Genomic DNA, 18,124 nt, shown 5'->3' with positions numbered 1-18,124 from the left:
TTGATTGAGTAAGTAGCAACTGAATTGATTGAAAAAGCAAAATCAAAAAACATTGTTTTCGATATGGATAAAACTGAATTAATTCACTTTTATCCAAATTTCAAAGAAAGAGATACTGAAGTTAAGCTTTTAAATCATTCAGTGTAAGAGATGGGCTACAAGAGTAATTACAAGAGTAGTGTGAAGTACGCACAAAAGATATTAAGAAGGTAGCAATCTCTATTGTTCAAAGCTAATCGCTGATCTCCTAAAATCCACGGATATCAGCGAGCATTATATAGATAATATTGCCATCGCCACGTATCTATCGCCACGTATCTATCGCCACGTATCTATTTCCTAATATAGATATCTCCGTTGCTCCTATTACAATTATCTCCCTTCTTCAAAGGCCTGGTCCCCAAGGCTTCTTATTGCGCGAAGTTCGTAATATGTGCTGTGTGGTTGATATTGTATAAAGTTCGCAGGATAGGACCGAATTAATTGTTCGGGTTAATTCCGAAGCGTTACTGACTCGGGAAAACGTTGTTCCAGTTCCGGTGTTATCGCGGTCCAATCATGATTTAGGCACAACCCCTGAACCCCTTTCCTTTAACCTTTACACCACAAATCGTATCCTAACGAGATCATCACCATCATCACTAACAACGATTTTTTTTATTTAAAAGAATACACCAATTGATCAAGCAAAGTACACTGTATCTTCCCATGCGATTTTTATTGCGACATTCGAAGTTTTGGTTGCGTGGTTGCGTTTTCTATTTTGGGTCGGATTTTGTGTTGTTGCAACTTCTTTGATCGATATTGCAATATTGGTTTTAACCACCAACATCTGTTCTTTTCTTGCTGCTTCTTGCCTCTTCTCTCTTCTTAAAAGGTCCTTGATACTGATTAATGTCGTAATAGAATGTCAGAACCTTTTTGCTTCCGTTGCCGGTTCAGAACCTATGGAGGGTGATATGCTGAATGCCATCGAGAGCATTTGCTTGGGTTGTCTGGAAAGGTTGCAAAACCCTCTAGTATACCCTTGCTTTGTGAACGACGGGCGGACACGCTGTCACGCCTGCCATATATCGAATACTGGGCAAGGATCTTGGTGCGTTACTTGAGTTTATCCGATAACGCTGGCGAAGATGAGGAAGCGGGACGGTCTCGTTGAAGTGTTAGAAAGGAACGCAGCAGCATATTGCTGTCGTTGTATTCGACATTTAACAACGTCTCCCCGCCATCACTGTGAGCCTGCTGAGGGTCGACGCAAGAAATGCAAGCACTGCTCGGTGACGAAGCACGTTTGCGTTCCGGTAAGTCATTGTTCTATATATGTTTTGCAGGATATAAAATAACTCGTGTTTGGTGCCAGCAGACGCCGTTGAGTTGGCCCAGGCAGCTATCAATGCAGCTGAGGATTTAATTGTCGCTGGTGCAGACGCTTCGAACGTTAACGTTTTACAGGGCGCTGTGACAGCTGCAGTTAAGTTCTTCGCAGCGAAGATCCGTGGGGCTCAACGAAATGGTTCCCCTGAGGCCCCGGCTGAAACAGTGATTGGTGAGATCCCGGTGGCTACATCGCCGGTCGCAGCTCCCAAGTCATCGTTGAAACGTCGTGCTTCGCCAGTTGAGGAAATCCGGGGTAATAAGCAGGTCTGCCTTGGTGACAATTCCTCAAATGACACTGGCCAAGCTGAGGCGGATCTGTCTTTTAATCCCTGGGCGGAATAAGTATATCCAGCAGTCATCGTCGCCTTCTTCGTTTTCGTTTACTGACTGGCTCCTGATAGGTTTTATTAAACTGTTCCAAGTACTCCTGGCTGTTCACCAAATTTTCTTCAGGTTCCCAAGAATTATCCGCGTCTGTGCAATCCTTCCATTTAACAAGATATTGGGTTTGACCACGGTACTGACGTTTATCCAATATAGCTTCAACTTCCCATTCCTCCTGCGCGTCTATAATTATCGGTTCTGGCTGTGGGATCTGTCCGTCGCGCGCGTGATACGGTTCGAGAAGGGAAACGTGGAACACGGGATGAATTCCTTTATATTGTGGCGTAAGCTTCAGTTTGTACGCCTGCGTACCGCGTATATCAATTATTTGGAAGGGACCCAAAAATCGATGATCTAGTTTGGGTGAAGGTCGCAAGGTGGATATATTTTTTGCACGCAGCATTACCCAGTCCCCTATCTTAAAGCTTTTTGGTATATGGCGCTGATCATAATACTTTTTCTCCAGCTGCTTTGGCAGCTTCTTAGGCATTCCTCGAATCCTGTTTTCCCGCTTGCTTCATCCGTTCCACTTGGTTCTATCGCCGACTTTGACGCGCCCGTGCTTGGGGGTTCCACGTCTATACGAAGTTCAGTTGGTCGGCCGATCATCGCTTCAGATGGTGTCATTTTTATCGATGCGTGGAAGGCGTTATTATATGCCCATTGCGCCAGGGGAATCCACTCTATCCAGTTATCCTGCTGGTAGCTGCAATATGTGCGAAGATAATGTTCAATCACCTGGTTCAATCGTTCCGTTTGGCCGTCGGTTTGCGGGTGGAAGGCTGTTGATAATTTTCGTCGGACATGGAGTAAGTAACATAATGTTGACCAGAACTTGCTGTTTATTAATGAATCTCGGTCGCTAATAATGTTCGCAGGTAGGCCAAAGTTCTTCGCAAGCTTCCATACAATAATGTCCGCGAGTCCTTCCGCATCTAGCTTTGAGATGTGGGTACAATTATGGCCCATTTAGTGAACAAATCAACAAATACGACAATAGCATTGTAAGTTTGACTTCCCATCTTATTATCTGGTAGGCCTTCAATAAAGTCCATACTGATTGTATGCCATTTCTTATCTGGCACTGGATGTGGTTGTAGCAACCCGTACGGCTTATGCCGCGGTATCTTGACGCGTTGGCAAACATCGCAGGTCCTCACATATTCTGCAATCTCATCGCTCATACCATGCCACGAGTACTTGCGTTTGATCGCTTCGATGGTTTTGTCACGTCCAAAATGGCCACCTTGGGGATCATCGTGGTTCATTTTCATTATTTCATGCCTTACGGCCTTGTCTTGCGGTACGTAGACTTTACCATCTTTCCTGAGCAGGCCATCTTTGTCTACTGCCCAGGTCGAACGATCACCTACGCTAGCGTCACCCACCTCTAGTCTTCTGCGAAGTTCAGACGTGCCAGCGTCCCTATTCTGAACCTGCAGCAAGAGTTCGACAATAGATTCAGCTACCTCTTCGCGATAGGCTGTCTCGGACTCAAATACCTTAACGGCTAGAATCCGTGGCACCAGGGTCCCTAGGTCTAACCCCGTAACGCCGGCGACTTCGTTCTCATCTGCAGGTGCGTTCTTTATCCTGCAGGGTTTGTTGTCATCGATGACTACGGGCCCCTTCGCCCAACAATTTTCTTTAACTTGCAGATTTTTTCGCACCATCTTGACACATTGGTCTAACTTTGTGTTTTCTTTTGTCTTTAGTGACTTAAAGATCCCCTTACGCAGCTTCTCTTGCAGGGTAGGGAGCCCCCGTCAAGGGAGCTGCGTGTTTTATATAATCTGAGTGACGACTTGGTGCATCTGCGGGATTATTTTCCCCAGGATGGTGCTCAATTTCAAAATCGAACGCTGAGAGCATTTGCATCCCACGAATCTGACGCCCATTTAGCTGCTTCGTCGTCATGAAGCGCCGGAGGTTGGCATGGTCAGATAAAACAACTATTGGGTGCCTGCTACCATGTAGGTAGTGGCGCCATTGCCTGAAAGCTTCTACAATCGGCAACATTTCTAAATCATATGTTTGATAATGTCTTTCTGCTTCTGTGAGTTTTCTGGACCAAAACGCGATCGGGTGCCAGTGACCATCATCCATTAATTGCGATATTACTGCGGCGATTGCAACGCCAGATCCGTCCGTTTCTATACGGAGTTTTCGCTGCGGATCAAAATGAACTAACAACGGTGCTTTTGTAAAGCATTCTTTTAACTGCAGTATTGCGTGCTTGCAGTTCTCGTCCAGTTGGACAGGTGCGTTGTTCTTCCCCTTTTTTGTTTCGTATCCTTTTAGCAACTCAGTTAGGGGTGCCGTTATTATCGAGAACTTGTATATGAATCGTCGGTAGAAGTTGACGAATCCTAGGAATGTTTGCAGCTCGTTTATTGTTCGCGGTTCAGGCCAATCTAGGATCGTATCGACGCGGCGTTTTTCGACAGTGATGCCCTGCGTGGTAATCACAAAACCCAGAAATCCAATTTCTGTTGCATGGAACGTACACTTACTAAGTTTCACATATAGTCTCCATCGCCTTAAACGTTCCAGCACATTCTTAACATGGGCGACGTGTTCGTCAAGCGTATTCGAATAGATTACGATATCGTCAAGATAAGCCACGCAATATACGTCCAAAATATCACTGAGGGCTTTGTTGATATAAGATTGGAAAGTCGCAGGGGCGTTGGTTAGCCCAAAGGGTAAAACCAGATACTCAAAGTGTCCGTATCGTGTTCGAAATGCCGTTTTCCATTCATCCCCCGCTCGTATGCGGATTCTATGATACGCGTCCCTAAGATCCAATTGCGTGTATATTTTGGCACCTGCTAACCTATCGAGTATTTCACTTATCAGGGGCAGCGGATACCGATTCTTGACTGTTATTTCGTTCAACCCTCGATAATCTACGCAAAGACGCAGGGTTCCGTCTTTCTTCGGTGCGAATAATACTGGGGCACCGGCTGGGCTCTTGGACGGGCGTATCCAATTCTTCTCTAATGCCTTTTCAATATATTCTCGGAGGACGGAGAGTTCTTGAGGTGACAGGTTATATATCGGTCGGTAAGGTGGTTCCTTGCCAGGTTTGAGATCTATGGCATGATCGTGGGGTGCGTGCTCCGCGTCAGGTATATCTTCTCGGAATACATCAAGATAATCCTTATAATCATCCGGGATATTTGGCTCAGTCGCTGCGTGCGCAGCTCGCAATGGAAAGGAGGCGAATATAATGTTGCTGTTGTCCATTAAAGTTGCAAATTCCTTAGCGGTATCTAGGTGCACGTGGCTGATATTTGACGCTTTCCTATAGGTCCAGCATCTTCGCACCCAGTCAATGTCGGGGTTCGCAGCTTGCAACCATCGGCATACCCAGAATTACATCGTATCCACTGATGTCGGCTTCTTCGAAATGGTGGAATCCCTTCCCGGAGGACATGTTCATCATCGATAATCTTCATTGCAGCTTTTCGTTGTCCCATATGATTTAACCCTATGATTATCAACTGCTTCCACTACTTTCGGTTTACCTTCTGACTTCGAGAAATATTTCAATGCCCAAGCATGGGACACGAAGTTCGCATCCGCGCCAGAATCTACTAACGTCCACGCCATTGACCATCCCACTTCTGTCAACATCCAGGTGTTCATTGCCAATAAGTGTTTATCTCGCAGCCTAGTCGTCTGTATTCCCAATGCAGCAGCTGCTCCTACGATTGGGATTGCTAGTTTTTTGCTTGTCGGACTTGGTTGCGCTTTTCGGGGTATAACATCCAACAATCGTTTGCGACATGCCCCTTCTTATGGCAGTGTGAGCACTCCTTCATCCAATTATATTTATCTTTCTTGGTTTGTTCAGTTAAACTCGTTTGTTCCTCTCGTTTCCTTTTATTCCGGCGGTTGCTAGATTTATCAGAACGACGCTGATTCCCTACGAATATCGCAGGTCTGCCTTTGCGAATGGCGCGTCGTCGCTCCGGCATATTTTCCTCGAGAGTCTGTAGAGTTCGAAGCAACTCTTCGTAGTTCTGGGGTTCTTGATTTCGACGGTCGAGTTCGGTGCGTAGCACCTTCAATGCCTTACTACGCAGGTTATCCATTCTCTGTTCCTCGCTGTATGGGGGTAAGTAATGCTCCCAATCTTCGAGATATTTAGAAAAGTCGCGTATCGATTGCCACTCCTGTTGCTTAGCATCTTGGAATCTTTGGCTCGCCAATCGACGCTGATTCTGCGGGTCGTTAATTTGCATCTCTAGGTGTGATAGCATATCGTCGAATGTTAACGGTGTTGCTCCTCCGCGTCTCTCGTATGCTGATACAAAATTCAACCACTTCTGCTTAACGTGGGCATCAAGGTAGAGTTTGGCGTCGTTTATCTTGCGTTCTTCTTTTCGATAATATCGACGGTGGCGTGCAAAGAGAGTCAACATGCGATCTTTATAGTCCTTAAATTCTAACATATTCTTTCCTCGATAGTAATCCTTAATCTCCAATCTCGGCGGTGTTTCGTTATCATCATCCATATCATCTACGGGTCGATTTTGCGGCGGTTCTGCGGCGATATCCGGGGTTGGTCGGGACTCGATAAAAGTATCTTCGCGAATCTGTGCTTCCAACTCGTTGAGGCGTTGTTGCGCGTGCAGAATAGCTAACTGTTGCTCTCGTTCACGGATTTGATCGTTTAACTGTTGCAATCGGGCATTGTGGTCGTCGGAGGTGGTAGAGGATTCGGGTTGGTTCCCAAGGGATCTTGCGCGTGTTGAAACCATCTTGCGTGTTTTAAGTTGCGTGTTTTAACTAACGTTGCGTGTTTTGTTGTAGGTGTGCGTAACAACGGACCACTCAAATAAGGTTTAGAGCGATTAGAATTGTAAGAGATGGGCTACAAGAGTAATTACAAGAGTAGTGTGAAGTACGCACAAAAGATATTAAGAAGGTAGCAATCTCTATTGTTCAAAGCTAATCGCTGATCTCCTAAAATCCACGGATATCAGCGAGCATTATATAGATAATATTGCCATCGCCACGTATCTATCGCCACGTATCTATCGCCACGTATCTATTTCCTAATATAGATATCTCCGTTGCTCCTATTACATTCAGTTAAACCAAAAAATTCAGTTAAATGGCTTGGTGTCTGGTTAGATTCTCAGTTAAATTTTAAATCTCATGTTCAGATCAAAGTTGCAAGTGCTGAAAGAATCTTAAACAGTATTTTAAGACTTTCAAATACTAAGAGAGGCTTGTCTTTTCAAGCAATGAGACAATTATATATTGCTTGTATAACCTCTGTTTCAGACTTTGCAGTTCAAATATGGTGGAAAAATCAAAAGAGTTTTATAGAGAGGTTTCAAAAGCTTTAAAATTCAGCTTTAAGGAAAATATTGGGGGTATTTAAAACCTCTTCAATTAAAGCCATGGAGATTGAAGCCTCTCTACCACCACCACAAGTGAGATTTGATAAAATCTATATGAATTATGCTTTTAAAATTATGAAGTTATATCCCAATTATTCAATTAGAAAAAGAGTCTCAACTTCTTTTCCAAGTGAATCAACTGCAGCAGATCTGAATTAGGAGTCATATTTTGATTGAAATAAAATAAATTCATCTAATAATTCAACATCTGTGCAAAGAAAAAAAAATACCTTCTCAGTTATTTAGAATTTGCTTCATGATTAAAGACAGTTTCTCTAGTTTAAATGTGGAGAAAGTGGTCTTTGAAAATCTCTCTCCTCGGAAGAAAGATCTTGTCAGTCTTATTGATTTAAATATTAGTCAACTTTCAAAAGAAGTTCAGACTGAACAATATCTAAATCTTCTAAAACAAATGAGAAACAAAGCAATTCTTATATACACTGATGGCTCAAAATGTGAGAAAACAGGCAATCTTAGAGCTGGAATAGCATATTCAGAAAATGAAAAAAACTATATTCTTGCTTCTTGGTAAATTGGAAAAGAGTCAGAAGTTTTTAATGCTGAATTATTTGCAACTTCAAGAGCTTTCAAATTGGTTGAGATGAAGATTGAACAATGGAAAAGATTTGAGCATGTTTGGATATTCTCTGATAGTCAATATAGCGTACGCCGTTCAATTGGTAGGATAATTCATATCTGAGTTTCTCTAATCTAGATATGTATATATGTTTGTATAGGTTTAACGTCCCGGAGAAAACACGGGCAGCGCCCGTGTTTCAGAAGCCTCCCGAAGGGCATAGAGACGTGCTACGCTGGAGAGATTTCTATGTACACAGAGAGAGAAAACAGAATCCAGGTGGCAACTCTTGAGAAGACTCAGCTTATTGCAAAGGATTTTTTTGAGCTGCGCATTCACTTCTGGCCCGACGTATGGCCATTCATGGTGGGGCTATAATGTGGTTCCCTGAGGGAACCGAAACGAAGGGTGGGCGAACGCCCCTATATATATACGTAGTCATCCCGTCAGCGATTCAATCCAGAGGAAGGAGCGATCGCAGTATACGGGAAGAATAGGAGGAATAATAATGCAGGGGCGGAAGGAGCAGGGCGGAAGGGAGATTAGAGGCGGAACGCCACATGACTGAAATATCAAAAATCTTAAAAATATGGAAAACTGTGAAACTTCTATTTATATATGAGTTTTGAACACAGAAATATTCAATGGCTTTGTCTGTGAATTTCAATGAGAGCTTCATTTATTTAAAAATTGTTTCCATCAATAAAGAGACAGTTCTTCAAGGATCACAGCTACTATGACTCTGATAAATTGAGAAGCAAAGTGATGAATGTCAAACATTATAAAGCTGCATGATAACCCTCTATTTTTAATTTAAATGAAGGTTTATAACTCGGTGATTAAAGCTTCTGTATTAGTTATGTGAGGATGAGTGATTATTTCTGACCTTGTTATAATTTGATGAGATGATAGCCTCACTTGAAATATCAACCTGAATAGTACGACACTCTCCATGACTAATATCTTTTTTTTGACAGATACCCACCGCGGTAAGAAAAAAAATAAAAAATGACATGAGTGAGGAATGAACAGAGAGCCTTTTATTTCAATGATAATGACATAAATAACTGTGAGGGGTGATGACAGTGTGAAGAGTGAATAGTAGAAGATAGTATATAGTGTAGTGGAAAATAATAATAATTATAGTAGTAGTATAGTTGAAGTTGTAGTTGTAGTTGTAGCTAATCGCTGAAGAGGAAAAGAAAGAGAAAGAAGATGTGCGAAATACATGCATCCATATATATATACATACAGAAATAGTGGTAGCGAGAGTATAATGGAAAGAGGTAAGAATAGACGAAGATATAAACAAAAATAATATAATAATAAGGAAATAATAAACGAGTGCATTACAATAACATGCAGTTGATAAGTATGACACAACACATGATTGATGAATATAACAGTGAAATATGATAGTGATTAATTTCAGATGAAAGAGTGAGAAAGAAAGAATTTAAAATCTGATTTTTATACTTCTGTATCTTTATTTTTATATTTATTAAAAAATCTTTTAAATTGAATGAACTCTTCTTTTTTAATATACACTTCTTCTGCAGCATATCTGAATTGCAATTGAGTAAATCGGTCACAGCAAGACTCTTGAATAGCCAATTTTAAGAATTTTTCATAAATTATACAAGTTTGATAAAGAAAGGTTCAATGACATTTCATTCAAGTTTTCAAAATTGAAAATGTAAGCTCAATTAAATTGAAATTTGAGGAATAAGAAGAAAGATAATGAATAAGATAATCAACTGTCTGAATTAACTAAATTACTTCATCTCTAATATGAATTGACAATGTTATTCATGATAATAATCATCAGCTGATTGTTGAATGCAGTATCAATAGTTGATAAAAGTTTGTTTTGAAGTCAATTTAAAAAATCTTTTGAATTTCAATAACCTTCTTTAATGCCTATGCAAGGTAGATATTCATCAAGAGTCATGACTACACAAATACTTCAAATCTTTCCCCTTGTTATATCAGTCTTGATTGATGCATCATCATCAATTGAAGAGTAGCTATGAGTTCGCCAGTCAGTCTTCTCATTAAAAATAGACTTATTCAGAAAAACCAGATCATCCGCAGAAAATTGTGTAATATCATTGATATAGACCTGGCGCAGGGCTTTCACTGTGAGACAGAGATATACATTAAATCAGCTTTCAATTCCATTTGTGATAATATAGTAATTTGAATATTATAAACTCATTAGTTTGAACTTCTCATTCATTTCAAAGCCAGTATATCATTTCATTCTGATGGTGTCAATTTTCATAAAGAAGGAATTCAAAAAGTGCTTTCTCATCTGCAAACGACAGTTTACAGACTCGGTCAAGTTGATGATAATGAGATGATTGAATACTTCCATATCACAGTAGATTGCTCTGAAGCTGGAAGACTGTCTGAGGACTAACATGACATTCTCAAGCTATATCATTTGGCTTCCAATTAAGAAGAAGCAATCGCAGCAGTCAGCTTGTTTTGAAAGAGGTAGGCCATGCAAAGAATACAGCTTAGAAAACTCAGAGTGGTACAAGTTCTCTTGCTCCTGTGACACAGCCATCAATGTATATATTGCTAAATTCGGAAATCAGCACAGCTTCATTCAACAGAGCAGGGAGGATAATAAATCACCATCAAAGCATATAAGACTTGTATAGAAATTGAGGCAGAAGATGATGAGAATTGATTTCAATCAATAATTGATTCAATGGTGTTAACGCGTCTGTGTTTTGACTGCCAAGAAATGATAGAATTTTCGAATACGCTAAATTAGTCCATGTTGAGGATTGTGGGCCAAAGTTTACCACCTGCTCGTTCAGACGCCTATTCATCCGCAAAGTGTGGTGCATGTCGCGCGGCTTAGATTGCCGAATGCTGAATGGCATATATCATCAACCTGTATTGTACGTCATCATATCTCTGTCTATTCAGAAGAAAAGCTTTCTCTAATGTATAGCTTTATTGTCTTGATCTAGCATATCAATTCATTTCAAATGTTTCTCTATTTTCCTTTTATTAATTGATTCTTGAAAAGTGAGGGTTCCAACTGTCAAAAGTGTCAGAAATCATGTCAAATTTCAGAACTGTTGGTTATAGTCAGTATGAATGGAGGGAGGCTGATCAACAATGTCTCTGCTCTTTTCAACTGATAATATAAATCCTGATAATGATCACACTCTTCTGTCAATATCTTCACCCTCTTCTCCAGCTTATCTACCTGAGTCTTCCACTCGCAAAACCTTTTAAAGGCAACACTATTTTTTAACTGTTTCTCTCTCACCTTCAGTGATGTAGATTTCCAATTGATATTGATATCTATACCTATAATTTTTCCGCAAATTCTGTTGCTGCCTGTGGCATAGTCGTCAATCCACCCGGTTGTAATGGAGGAAGAAAAATACCTGTGAAATACTGCTGTTGATTGCATTGTGTTGAGAATGAGGACATCTGCGTCTGGTGAAACAAATAGTAGGATGATTGTGGTGTGGTTTCATGAAAGTAATGATCAGCAGCGAGTGTTCTGGAGGTCTGCTTTGAACTGTTTGCATGGGAGGCTACCGGCACCAGAAATTGAGTCAGTTGCTCATGAGTCGGTATCAGATTGTGTTTCATCATTTGCAGTGATCTCAAGCTCAACAGTTTTCCTTGATCTCAACATCTTGAAGAAATTATGACCTCTGAAGGGCTATTGTCTGATTGAATCTAAGTGGCAACCTGTGAGGGCGAGCTGTGGCAGTGCTGAGGCAATTGTGAGGCAGCGGTCGTGGCTTGATATTTTGGCTGCTCAAAATTGGAAAATGTGTCGGTGTTTATAATTGCTTGTAGGTCGATGGGACGCTGCTGCATGTTCAACTGTGAGAGCCTCTTTCCTTCATATGGCTCATGAAAATATCCGAGATCCTTGGGGTGCTGCAACTTTTCATAATCGCAAGTCATACTCAATAGCTGGGGAACATTCGGTTTGATCACCTCTTTCTCGGCCGTCATTGCAACCTTGTTTGCTGTATCTTTGTCTGACCGAGTGGACGTGCAAACCTCTCTCGGCACGCACGGGAGGATGAGGTTTGGGAACTCCAGTTGTGTCATAGAGGCCTCTGCCCATGCCGGCAAAATTGAGAAATTCAAACACATTGCATGAAATTTTGAGTATATACATGGCTGAAGAGACGGTTGGACGATGGGACAAATGGTCCGGAGGGCACCAGGTATTCATTTATATTCTGTCTCATCAAGCCCATCTGGACGAACTAGACGGCCAGGAACGCTACATTAAGAGGTCCCGCGAGTCAATCAAGTCGCTCCAATTCCCCTGCCATACGTGACTGCTATACTTATTCAACCAGGCATGACCTTGGGCGTTGAACTCTGCCACGCGAACCGATTCATCAGGGCATACATATTTCCCGATTGAGGGTGGTCTTGGCGTTGGAGTGTCTGACATTCCTGAATAGGGGTAGTCTTGGCGTTGGAGCGTTAGTTGATCATCTCCCATCCCTGAGCGTGGGTGGTCTGGTGTTTGAGCCGCGGTGCTTGTTATGGCTACTAGAAGTATATAGGATAAGACTGCAATCACTGTTGTTCATCCATCAAGGATATGATCTCGTTCAAAATCAACTCTTCATCCGCTGTCAGATTCCACGATAATTTCTGTTCATCACATTTTAAGCACACAGCAGCGGATATCTGGTATGGATTTTCTCTACGAGAAAAACCCACTGGCGGATGTTGAAACGGCCGATACCCGCAGTTTAGCCAGGGCAATCGATGCAGCGACCTGGTCGGCATTTCTGCAAGTTCCGTTTGCTGAATGGGTTTTGAAAGCAACTGGGCGCAACGCACATGTGGTGGATACGTTCCTTTGGTACCATGAAATGCTCAGCGTTCGGCTGTACTACCGCCTTCGACGGTGTTCAGAGGCGCAGAAGGTCAAAAACGACCTTCTAGAGATAAGCTGAAGCCGGTTGCTTTGTTTGCATTGTCTGCTAACTTCGAGGGAAGATCATCTCCGAAGTAAACCATTTTGCACGCTCGATAATATCGAGCAGCATCGAATCGCTGAACGGACGGCTTGTGACCTGTGATCTGAATATCGGCTTCATCGTTGGACCTCTGCGTGATCTCCCAACCGTTGACCTGACTCCGGACATATTGTACCTCCTGGATATTCGCTTTCAGCGGACTTATCATCGACAATGGGATTACAATGAGATGGCAGAGTTTCGAACTGACACCTCGCTTTTCCGCGGCATTCATCACACACTGCCTGGATTACTAGCCAGTTCAATGACAGAAAACGACCTGAGGTCCTTCCGCGACGATTATGCCCTCATGTTCATGGAGGACAAGGGCATCCACAGGTGGCTCGATGCCTTGGGTCACTCTTGGAATCGTCGATGTGAAGACGTTGCCGACGGTCTTCAAACTGACTTAAAGCACGGTGCTGCGTTAGTCGAACTTGCTGTAGTAAGCCTTAATGCCACTTTCTTGCTCATTGGTTATTTTTTAACTGGCGATCAAAGTGCTTATATGAACGTCGAAACTTTCACGGGTCGACTGCGATTATTCTACGGTTTGAAAGCAAGCTGAGTAGGACGACAAGGATGATTTCCCCTGCAGCTGTCGAGCATCGTCAACTATCGAGCGTATCGCGACGAGTTAAAAAAGGGCCCGGCATTGCCATTTGTGTTTCTTTCTATCAAAGAGCTCCAGTTTGTTGACTTACTGCCTCAGGCGCCACAGACCATCCTCCCTGGAGTACAAAAAGGATCTGCGGGGCGTAATGTGTACAATCGAAGAACTATTCGTGTTTAGGTCTTACATCGCCGACACGAGCAAGGTGACAGACACCATGCAGCGGATTGGAAGGCTTCTCAATATCAATTTATGCTTCTACTTTTAGTATTACATAACACATTGCAACCTAGTCTAGCTTACTCACTCTTCCATCCTTCCTGTAGGTTTCTAGTTGGTCATCCGTGCCGCTCCCTTGTAGTGTATCGTCCAGTTTACAAGTCCCAAATTTAAACAAAGTTTCTGCAGGAGGAGCTACCGGAGAATGAGCTTGGCTACCAATTAGAGTAAGCCATGTAACGCAGCGAAATGAGCGGTGTATGTAAGAGCCCCTCGGGCAACTGGCAGCCTTGCGCAAGGCTGTCAAATGAGAGCAGGCCTCAAAAGTTGATGGCGGGAATTCCTGGTTTTAAAAAGGAAGCTCGCCTGCCGAAAGTCGCTTGCAGGAAAAGCTCCTTTTCTTTCATTCATTTTTTTCTCCTTTTTATTATGTGCTTGATCTGTTTTTTGCCCAAGATGATGGATTCGCCGCCGGTAAGATCCATGTTTCAGGAGGTTTGGAATTTAACACCACCGTAAGTTCGAGATATATAATTGGAGCTAGTTTGACTGATTGGATAGGAGATTGGCCCCACAACCGAGAACGTTGCCAAGGTTGAAATTCACGTGGGCTTCCCCTCATGATTCAGTGCGGTCTCGAGTCCGCAAGGCCCCGCGCCATCATGCGCGGAATCACATCGTCATGGAAACTAAGGTTGAGACAGCATCTGGTGTCACGCTGGACCTCCATCAGGAGGGTGATAAAGTACTTGAGGCTTTTAACTCGGATGGATATGTTATATTTAAGGGCGCTGCCGACACTTATTCCATGGAGGAGGCTATAGAGAACAGGGTGAGAACCTCCACTGCCAAATTCCTTTCCACCTGACTGACAAACTCAGCCCGTTCGTCATTTTCTTGCTGCAACGGGCTCCGACTTCAAATGCATAATGTGCCAACATATTGTCAACTCCGTAATTGAGAAGTCCGCGATCGACCGCTCGCCTCAGTGGGAGAGGCTATCAAAAAAGCCAGAGGTCATTGCAGTGACCTGCTTTCACCTTCTCGGCGACGATAGTTCGTGTTGGGAATGGGAATACGACACAAGCGGCCGGGGTAAAGCGCTTGGGCGAACAAAGGTTGTCAGCGCCCGTGGTAGAGACGTGTATGTGAAAGTCCTCAGATTGAACCCAATGTCGGCTATTAATGCCTACTCTAGGATCATGTGCAATGGTTGGCTAGCGAATCGGTTCCCAAGATCGAAGGGCAAAAAGATAGATTTATATCAACTGAACTACATTCGGACGAGTTACAGTTTGACGTGATAGGCCTTTTGAAGCTTGCCCACTCAACAAACTTTATACAAGGAAAAATTATTAGGATATAGAGACACTGCAAGCATAGGTACAGGAAGGGAACATGGTGCATCTAAAATAGACGGGGCAAGCATTTCTGGCAATGGGATTTAAATAATGAGTTCTAACTACGATTGGCTCCAAGCTTGTTAACCGCTGTCCGGTAGCTTCCCCTCCCCCTCTTGAGACGACAGTATAATCATGTCAAGGTGGCGCACACTGCTCAGAAAAGCAAGTAGATAAGTATGAATCAGCCGAAGAATCAACACCGTAATTAAAGGTAGCATATTGCTGAGCCGCTTGCGGATCGAGCAGTGAACTGATGCGGTAGTCGAAGACGAACCGGCTGGGAGCTGAGCAGGGATTGGTCAAGAAATCGATACTGTAGTCGAAGGTGGATCCACTGGGCCTTATAGATGAAGAGTGAATTGAACTGGGATCAGCCATGGAATCAACACTGTAGTCGAAGATGGGTCCGCTGGGGCCGATATATGAGGAGTGAATTGAACTGGGATCAGCCATGGAATCAACACTGTAGTCGAAGATGGATCCGCTGGGGCCGATATATGAGGAGTGAATTGAACTGGGATCGGCAACGGAATTGACACTGTAATCAAAGGCAGATATTTCGGAGCCGGTCGACGATGGCTGCATTACAGCATGAAAGGGAAGCTCGCCAACTTTGTCCGCCGCAGTCCCTTCAACAACTGGTTGCGGGTCAGGACGCTGTTCTTCAGGTACGCACTGCTGATTTTGCTTCCTAGCAGAATGAACAGTATTTCCGCTCGAGGGCGTTCTCGATAAATCTGATCGTTTCTGGCGTTGGTCCCGACGGTTCCCCGATGTAGCGCCTCTTTCGCAGTCACCAAGTTTCCTCTTCCTTGACGGGCAGCAAGTTGGATGTTGTGCTGATAGTTCGACGTGAGACACTGTCTCTGTTAGTGTGGATGCTATTCGAACGAGCAATGGAACTCACAAGCTCTGCGCAATTGCCTAAAAGCATCAATCTTGGAGCGGCTCAATTCTAAATGATCATTTTTCTCATGCAACCAAAGAGATTTGGCTGAAGCGAACTCTTTTCCACACTGAAAACAGTATCTCCCATCCAGTATCTCTTTGTCAAACCGGTGGCTAAGATCAGTTGTATTTCGGATATGCCGTGGCAGGTTATCGGCAGTCTCAAACTGGTGTTGACATCGTGCAGCAGGGCACTTGTGCAGGTGTGGCCGAGACTCGTGTCAGTCATGTTGCTGATATGGTCGTAGGCGCTGTTTTATATCTCTTAAGCTGCAAATGTGACTGCTGAATGCCTCATCCAAATAATGGCCTGCTTCTAGAGCGCTGATGATGTCCTCTGCAATAATCAATCACATGTATATCAACTCGATGGTTTTGCACAGCTCGCGGCTCTCTCTATGCGAGAGGGTTTCTGGCGAGTTGGCTTGTGAGGTGATGAAGAATTCCAACTCTGTGATAACTGTCAGACACCAAGTCATAAAGAGAGTGATGTTACTTACCCATTCTGCTGGCAAAAATCATCTGTATTTGACGGAAGATGGAGCATGGCATGCTTGCATCCAATCCCCATGGTACGCGCATCATAGCTCCTCACGTGACTACACCGACCTCAGCAAAGTGGGGCTGGCTCTATATACCTTCAGTCCCCCGTCTACACTAATGGTCCCCTTTCCAGACAGACGAGGAGTGACCGTGAAAGACTGCATCATTTTACAGACTCGTAGGCTGCTAGGGACAGTTTCAGGGATCAGATGGATGAGGGTGAATTGAGCAGACTCGGAGAAACAGCCCCTGCCCTCCACGTTTCCCATTGACGTATGGCTAGCGATGTTTACAAAATTTGACTAACTTCCATCAATTATTGAACTACGACAGAAAATCAAACAAGGCAGATCTTGTGACGGATAAAAGGCGAAGTCATGGAGATTCAACGTTAAAACAAGCAGTGTTGCCATCAGAAACAATTACTGACAAAGAAACATGAAAAAGAAACGTGAAGCAGAAAATATCTGTCCCAGTCCACCTCACGAGAACGTCAACTCGGAGCTAACATCTCGCCAGACAAACAGCAGAGGGCCTCCCAGATTGGCCATTAACATCAAACTTTCCATTATACAAGCATAAAACCGAGACGTAAGAATGCGTTGGGTCCGCCAGGCTTCCGCGATGGATCAAGCATTGTGAGCCTGGGAACTCTCCGCAAGATCCTCGAAAGAGTCAGTGGGGTTGGCAATTGCTCGTGCTCTGGCGTAATTCTTCACCTTTCCCCTTTCTTTGCTGGTTTTGGCAACCCAATTCTCCACATCAGCCACTGCGTCGGTAGGCGACTGCTTGCGTTCAAGCAGGAACGATAGCAGGATCTCAGCTGGGCTGAATACCTGGTCTGGAACCTTGGCGGCAAACTCATCTGCAAGTCCCTCAATTGTTTCATCATCGAACTCCTTTCCTGTAGTGCGCTGATCCCCATCTGACCACTTGAAAACCGTGCAGAAAAGACGAGAACTCATTTTGTGATCAGTGAGCTGAAACAAAACCTGTCTATCCACGCGGCCAGGGCGGATGAGTGCGTCATCCAAACGCTCGATGTGATTTGTCATCGTAATCAGCAATCGACCTTCCTGCGAAGACACGCCATCCAGAGCATTAAGAAGCGCGGACAGAGATACATTTCTCTGAGACTTGCTCTTCTGTGAAGAGCCTACCGCGGCCTGGCCAGTGTTTTTCATCGTTTCACTGTCTTCCGTTCGTGCAGTACTAGCAGCATCGATATCTTCTAAGAGAATGACACAATGCGGGGGAAGCTGGGCAAACAAACTGTTTAGGCGGCTGTCGTCGATGCTGGAAAGATTGAGTACATAGATATCTAGCTCAAAACGCCCGGCGACAGATAAGCTGAAACTGGACTTCCCGGTTCCAGGAGGCCCATACAGCAGGAACCCTCTTCAATAGGGAATCCCGCGCCTTGCATACCAGCCCCGAGCTCGCTCGTCCAGGAAATCCTCGATATCTTTCAACAGGGCCGTTTTCTCGCCCTCATCCATGATGACTGTCGAGATGGTCTGATGTCTCTTGCTTCGCCTTCCTCCATTCACATCATGATGCTCAAAGACTGTAGTCTTCACTGATAGTTAAGATACTCAGCTCGGCAATCACTA

General features: G+C 43.8%; 6 protein-coding genes across 6 annotated transcripts; 2 read left to right on the top strand and 4 right to left on the bottom strand.

The window, feature by feature from the left end:
• Positions 1–1,261: 1,261 nt before the first annotated feature.
• HCAG_08573 (predicted protein) lies at positions 1,262–1,719 on the top strand (the record flags this gene model as incomplete). Its single annotated transcript, XM_001536741.1, has 2 exons — positions 1,262–1,301; positions 1,361–1,719. The coding sequence occupies 2 exons, from the start codon at positions 1,262–1,264 to the stop codon at positions 1,717–1,719; spliced, it is 399 nt and encodes a 132-aa protein (XP_001536791.1).
• Positions 1,720–2,175: 456 nt separating this feature from the next.
• HCAG_08572 (hypothetical protein) lies at positions 2,176–5,222 on the bottom strand (the record flags this gene model as incomplete). Its single annotated transcript, XM_001536740.1, has 4 exons — positions 2,176–2,543; positions 2,819–3,354; positions 3,497–5,068; positions 5,134–5,222. The coding sequence occupies 4 exons, from the start codon at positions 5,220–5,222 to the stop codon at positions 2,176–2,178; spliced, it is 2,565 nt and encodes an 854-aa protein (XP_001536790.1).
• A 264-nt stretch (positions 5,223–5,486) lies between these two features.
• On the bottom strand, positions 5,487–6,530 carry HCAG_08571 (predicted protein; the record flags this gene model as incomplete). Its single annotated transcript, XM_001536739.1, has 1 exon — positions 5,487–6,530. One exon carries the CDS (start codon positions 6,528–6,530, stop codon positions 5,487–5,489), a length of 1,044 nt encoding a protein of 347 aa, XP_001536789.1.
• A 5,925-nt stretch (positions 6,531–12,455) lies between these two features.
• HCAG_08570 (predicted protein) lies at positions 12,456–14,838 on the top strand (the record flags this gene model as incomplete). Its single annotated transcript, XM_001536738.1, has 7 exons — positions 12,456–12,647; positions 12,766–13,211; positions 13,507–13,603; positions 13,807–13,844; positions 14,212–14,449; positions 14,499–14,751; positions 14,816–14,838. The coding sequence occupies 7 exons, from the start codon at positions 12,456–12,458 to the stop codon at positions 14,836–14,838; spliced, it is 1,287 nt and encodes a 428-aa protein (XP_001536788.1).
• A 317-nt stretch (positions 14,839–15,155) lies between these two features.
• On the bottom strand, positions 15,156–16,472 carry HCAG_08569 (predicted protein; the record flags this gene model as incomplete). The annotated part of the gene is made up of 4 exons (XM_001536737.1): positions 15,156–15,859; positions 16,026–16,219; positions 16,323–16,419; positions 16,469–16,472. 4 exons carry the CDS (start codon positions 16,470–16,472, stop codon positions 15,156–15,158), a joined length of 999 nt encoding a protein of 332 aa, XP_001536787.1.
• A 668-nt stretch (positions 16,473–17,140) lies between these two features.
• HCAG_08568 (predicted protein) lies at positions 17,141–18,010 on the bottom strand (the record flags this gene model as incomplete). Its single annotated transcript, XM_001536736.1, has 2 exons — positions 17,141–17,807; positions 17,940–18,010. 2 exons carry the CDS (start codon positions 18,008–18,010, stop codon positions 17,141–17,143), a joined length of 738 nt encoding a protein of 245 aa, XP_001536786.1.
• Between the last annotated feature and the right edge of the window lie 114 nt (positions 18,011–18,124).

The sequence above is a fragment of the Histoplasma capsulatum genome, genomic scaffold (assembly GCF_000149585.1).
Source record: "Histoplasma capsulatum NAm1 scaffold_11 genomic scaffold, whole genome shotgun sequence".
NCBI lineage: Eukaryota > Fungi > Ascomycota > Eurotiomycetes > Onygenales > Ajellomycetaceae > Histoplasma > Histoplasma mississippiense.
The sequence above is the reverse complement of the archived record's forward strand: the minus strand, read 5'-3'. Positions and strand labels throughout refer to the sequence as shown.